Here is a 5,402-nt window from a genome sequence, read left to right as displayed (position 1 = left end):
GGGAACGGGAAATCCGCCAGATTGTGCAGTCAATCTCTGATCTCAATGAAATATTTAGGGACCTGGGAGCCATGATAGTAGAACAGGTACATGAACATCACAGGGGAAGACATAGGAGTTTCCACGCAGTGTTAAAGCTTCTAGATTCTTCCTGTTGTACCATCCAGTATTCATGTGATTCTTGCTTTTTTCCGAATGTACTTTTTCAGACTGAGGTTTTCATCTGCTTGAAGTCTGCCAGAAGATTGATTATTGAAAGAAGAAAAAGTAAAAAATTAAACTGGTTGTGGGCATTAGACTGCAGAAAAGCAACAGACATAAAACCCTGCAATTCTGTTGGTTACTTCTCCTGGAGATTCAGTTTAGATTGTGTCAGTCAGGAACATCAGAACTGAGAAGTAAGGTGATAATGAAGGGATGTGATGTGAGAAGGTGACAGAGCTGCTAGTTATGCACTGGGCTAAAAGGGTCCTTTAATGAAGTTCCAATTAGTTCTTCTCTAAAAGTTCATAGTTCACATAGCTCATTAGCTGGTTTCTGTGAGCGTTGTTTACTCTGCTGCTCATAATAGTAATTGCTTAATGAAGTTCATTTAGGTTCATTTTGGGGCTCATTTCTCTCTGTTTTCTTTAGGGAACAGTTCTAGATAGAATTGACTACAATGTTGAACAGTCATGTATGAAAACTGAAGAGGGTCTAAAACAACTACATAAGGTAAGCTGATGGAATACTTAAGCTGCTTTACATATCTAATATTTTGTGATTTAATAGTCATTAAGTTATTCAGTCATTTTTCAATTGCATATTGTCCCTTTTAGAAATTATGACTGTACAGTATAAAATGTCCAACTGCAGGGTAGTAGGAACTTTCCATACAACCTGTATTAACATCATGCTTGATACCTAACATTAATTTATTTAATAACTTTCTGGACATCCCAGCAATGTCCTTTGATCTTTATATTGCTGACCTGGTTGGACCTATCTGCATTTCCTCCTTTGTTGTGAGAGCCCAGCAGTTGTGAAAAATAGGACTGGTGATTGGATACCTCCCTATAGATTTCACTCCATGGATATATCCAAGTTTGAAAGTATTATCTCAATTGTGTGAGCAGTAAGAATAATTTTAAATGTTTTCTCTTACCACCTAACACTACTTAGAAGTTAGGTCCAAGCTTATGCTTTTAAAGTGAAGCTTCCACTGTGAACATCTGAAAAGGGTGAATTGGCAGCAGAACACTTTTGTGGTTGTTTTGTTGGCTTTTTTGTTTTAATTTTAAGTTATGTTCTGACTTGTCATCTCAGTTCAGTCCTTCCATTGCTGGTAATAAAGTAGAATGAGAGATTGATGCAAAAGCCTCTGAAGTAAAACATTTCATTTTGGAAATGTGGGCATTTTATTACTACATGCTCAGCTTCATATTATTGGGGACTTATAATATATGGACAGAAAAAAAGTGCCATTTGAGGAAAAGTAAAATAAATTGCTTATAGGTTTATTCTTGCTGTACTTAAAAGTAAATTGGGGTCACTAAAATAAGGTATTGACCATTGGTGAACAAGGCTCAAAGTATTTGCAAGCAATTTGCATAAACTGAGCTGGAAATAAATGAAGCAGCTGCAATCAACACCGTTTCTAGTCTCTTGGTGGTTAATGAATTGTCAGCAAACTCCTGTTTTGATTACAGTATGGATTTTGGTGCAGTATAAACTTGTTTTCAGTGTGGCATAGGAGTTTTTTCACCTATCATGGAAGGCATAGACAGGTCTCAGTAGTCAGACCAAACACATGGTCTGCTGTGTCTAATACTTCAGTAGCTTTGTTCTGATTTAATATCTAGAATGTTAATTTTCTGCTTTAATTGGCATAATTATTACAAAGTCCTGAGACAGCACTTTCACTGAAATTCTATTAATTAACTGCAGAAGTCTGGTGATATGAGTCACTAGTTACCAATTCCTGCTTCACATGAAAATTGGAATTGGTTGTGATACTTTGTCAGGCTTTGATACTTAAAGCCTAATTAGGTAAATAATCACAGTGGTTGCATGTTACCTAGTTTCAGGTTAAAAACTTCTCTTTAGCAGATCTGATCATGAAGAATTACTTTCCAGGGACTGTAAAGGAGAAGAATTAATATATATTTCCCTTTACGTTTTGAAGGTTTATTAATTTAAAAGCGATTAAATGCAAGTTTTGTTTTGTTTAGCTTTTATTAGCAGACTTTAATTTGGCTTTTGGAGAGTTTTCTCCACATTGCCTCCTTTTAATTCCCCTGGGAAAAAGGGGAGAGGGATGAGAAAATGTGGTTAGAAGAAAGAAGGAATGAAGCAAAAAAAAGAACCAAATCAAAGAGCTTTCAGTTCTAATTGAAATTAAATGAAAATGCACAGCTGAATCAGGTACAATAAAAACACCTATTAAAAATTAAGTTTCATTGTTAATTTTAATGTCCTTCAGATATAATACAGGAATCTTATCTCAGCAAAATAAATGAGTTAAAATGTCATACCAGCTTTTAGTGATCACTTTGACACACCCAGGTGCCTGATCTTGTTTTCCATGGTCTCTATAGCAAAGTGTTCTGACAAATGAAGCATCATTTTTCAGGGTAGCTCTTGTGTACTGTGGAGGCATAAGAGCCTAAAGACTGCTGGAAAGAAGTCACAGGAAGGTTGCTTAACGGTTATGAAGGTGCAATTTTTTTATAAAGTCTGCTCTTGAGTGCAGATGCAAGTGCCTGCAGGATGTGCTTTCCTTTGCTGGAGTTTGTGGTGCAGACCAGAGCTATTTTGTGGGAGCTGCTTGCAATACACCTTGAATGAAATGGCATTACCAAAGAACAATTCTGAGATACTTCACATACATTGAAGGAGAGTCTGAACTTTGTAACTTTGCAGAAATCTAAGTATTCTTTCTTTCCTGTTTCTGCAGGCAGAGCAATATCAGAAGAAGAATCGGAAGATGCTTGTTATTTTAATTTTGTTTGTTATAGTAATTGTCCTTATTGTTGTTCTTATTGGTGTGAAGTCACACTAGGTTTCACTTCATTTTCTTATTTTTGGAGCTTATGTGAAATGTTTTTTTTCCCCCATGTGAATGGATGGACCTGTACTCTAGAAAGCTGCCTTTGAATGTACAAGCCCTTGTGGTACAAAGTCTGTGCAATGTTTGTGTAGAATTCTTCAAAGTACAAGTTTGGTGATGTGTGAGGTGTTGATAAGGGTTGTATGGAGACTTTCAGGAAATATGATGCTCCCACACAAATAATTTGGTGCTCTTTGTGGAGGTACTTGGAAACAGAGTACTTCAAAGTAATTACAAGATTGAAGCTTACCAGTGGGTACAGTAGTTAGTGTGTTACTGAGAACAAAAATGTGTTGCCTTCTGTATTATGTTACAGTTGTTACAAGCTTCAAATTTAAACTGTGTTGTTAAGTTGTGGGACTAGATAAGATTGATCTAGATGTAAAATATGTTGAGGCACAAAGATGTTTGATTTCATCCCATTTCTTCCAGACTCAAACTCCAAAGAACTGGATAAATAGCTTCAAAACAAAGCTTTTTAGCAACTAGAATGTATTCCAGCCCCTGTGATCTTAATTTAGATACTGCACCATTACTGAGAATCAGGATAGTACTTGATCTTGTAAGTAACAAGATTTAATCACTGGCATAATTTAACACATTTAGTTAATTAAAAAATTTTCTGAGCTTGAGTAATCATGGGAATGTTTTTCCTCACCAGAATGATCATGTATATATTTTCATGTACAATTTCTTCAAAGTACAGACATTGTATTAAAGCAGTGGTGAAGTTAAACCTAAAAAACAGACCCTTTCCTTTTGGCTGTCTACTTAATGTGGCCTTTTATAGCAGGTCTCAGTTGTTTCATACTTTAGTTGTTATTGTATAAGCTGTTTATTTTACAGTGTATCTGTCCATACCTGTGATGTTTTTGTGTAAGTGACAACATACATGACATCCATTTGAGTATTTCTTTCACATGCCTGCCTGGAACTGGGTGTGTTTGTGGTCTCTTACTGACCATGAGAGATGTCATTCAAGTGACATGTTACTAGGCCTTCTGTAGAGAACTTGGGTTTTTTTTTCCACTATTTTTCTCAGTGGAAAACTGTTGTAGGCCATAAAAGAGAAATTTGGGCAATGTCTAAGTAATAGAGTACCCATTATTTAATTCAGGCCTGAAGTGGTGTGCAATTGTAGAGGTTTTGCCTTAATATTTTTAATATGGCTTTTCTGTAGGGATTTTTTTTCTCCCAAGGGACTGTAACTTATTTTCTTCATTTTCTGACTGACACAGTGCTCCCCATAAACTTGCAGAGTTCCTCTGCTCAAAGTCCCTGAGGTGCAGTTTCATAATAATGTTTCCTGCCCTGAGTTTATCTTTACTATGTACTATGGAGGACTTAAGATGTGGCTTTAAACTGACTTGGTCCAGGAAGTGACCTGAAAACAAAGACTACATAGACATGAAAGCCTTGGCTTTTTGTTGGCTTGGTGTGAGAAGCTTTGTACCACTCTTAGCTCTAAACCAAGGGGATCTTGAACTTCCTAAACTGCCAGTTCAAATCCCTGATTAAATTAAGAAAGTAAAAAAGAATAATGCTTGTAGTTGGGTGTGCAGCTCCCTTCTTCTGGTAATAAATTTTCTCAATGACTGTGAGTAAAACTACTGTCTCCGTAGTGTGCTGTCTACATCAGTTGGTGTGAAGCAGCATATTGTTATAATTTAATATACTGTATTTGCAACTTTCTCTAACATGAGATGGTGTTATTTATTTCTGTCTTGACTGGTGCTTTTGACATTTTATCATGGCTAATGAATTCAAAGAAGTAATAAAACACTTCCAACCTAATTGGGGCATTATTCATTTTTCTTAAACTCTAAACTGAAACATACTTTTGTCAAGTTAATGCATCTCTATATACTCTTCATATTTATATGAAAGCAGCAGTGACATGAAATATTTTTTGAAAAAAAAATTAACTTTTTGTAGCACAATGTAACCTGCATTGTTAAGAGTTATTTCTAATGAGTTATGTCCATGATGTCTTAACTGAAGTAACTGGCTACATATTTTCTATCCACATTATGTAAAAAGAAATGCATTTTAATATGCATTGGACAAGAGGTTAAACTTGGATGTCAAGTGTCTTGTGTAACTTGAGCTAGAATTCATTGAAGCGGATTATGTCCAGGAAAGAACCCAACAAAACAACTTTCAGATGTCTAGCTTGTTACAATTCAGTCTAAATACTTACCAGCAGCCAAATCAAGCCTTCATGCTGTGCTCTGTAAAAATTTCTACATGGAATGTTACAGAATTGGTACCATCTGTGTTGTTGGGCAGTAGAAGCCCCAACAAGCCAATGTAA

General features: G+C 35.8%; 1 protein-coding gene across 1 annotated transcript in view; it reads left to right on the top strand.

Moving 5' to 3' along the window:
* The window catches only part of STX16 (syntaxin 16), an 8,357-nt gene extending 5,317 nt beyond the window's left edge, over nt 1-3,040 (top strand). Inside the window, exons 7-9 of the mRNA XM_009998633.1 lie at nt 1-86; nt 634-714; nt 2,936-3,040. The exon at nt 1-86 is cut by the window's left edge and continues 8 nt beyond it. Of these exons, the coding sequence (XP_009996935.1) occupies nt 1-86; nt 634-714; nt 2,936-3,040 (272 nt within the window). The remainder of the gene's footprint in view (nt 87-633; nt 715-2,935) is intronic.
* Nucleotides 3,041-5,402: the final 2,362 nt, after the last annotated feature.

The sequence above is a fragment of the Chaetura pelagica genome, unplaced genomic scaffold (genome assembly GCF_000747805.2).
Source record: "Chaetura pelagica isolate M959 unplaced genomic scaffold, ChaPel_1.0 scaffold275, whole genome shotgun sequence".
Taxonomy (NCBI): domain Eukaryota; kingdom Metazoa; phylum Chordata; class Aves; order Apodiformes; family Apodidae; genus Chaetura; species Chaetura pelagica.
The sequence above is the reverse complement of the archived record's forward strand: the minus strand, read 5'-3'. Positions and strand labels throughout refer to the sequence as shown.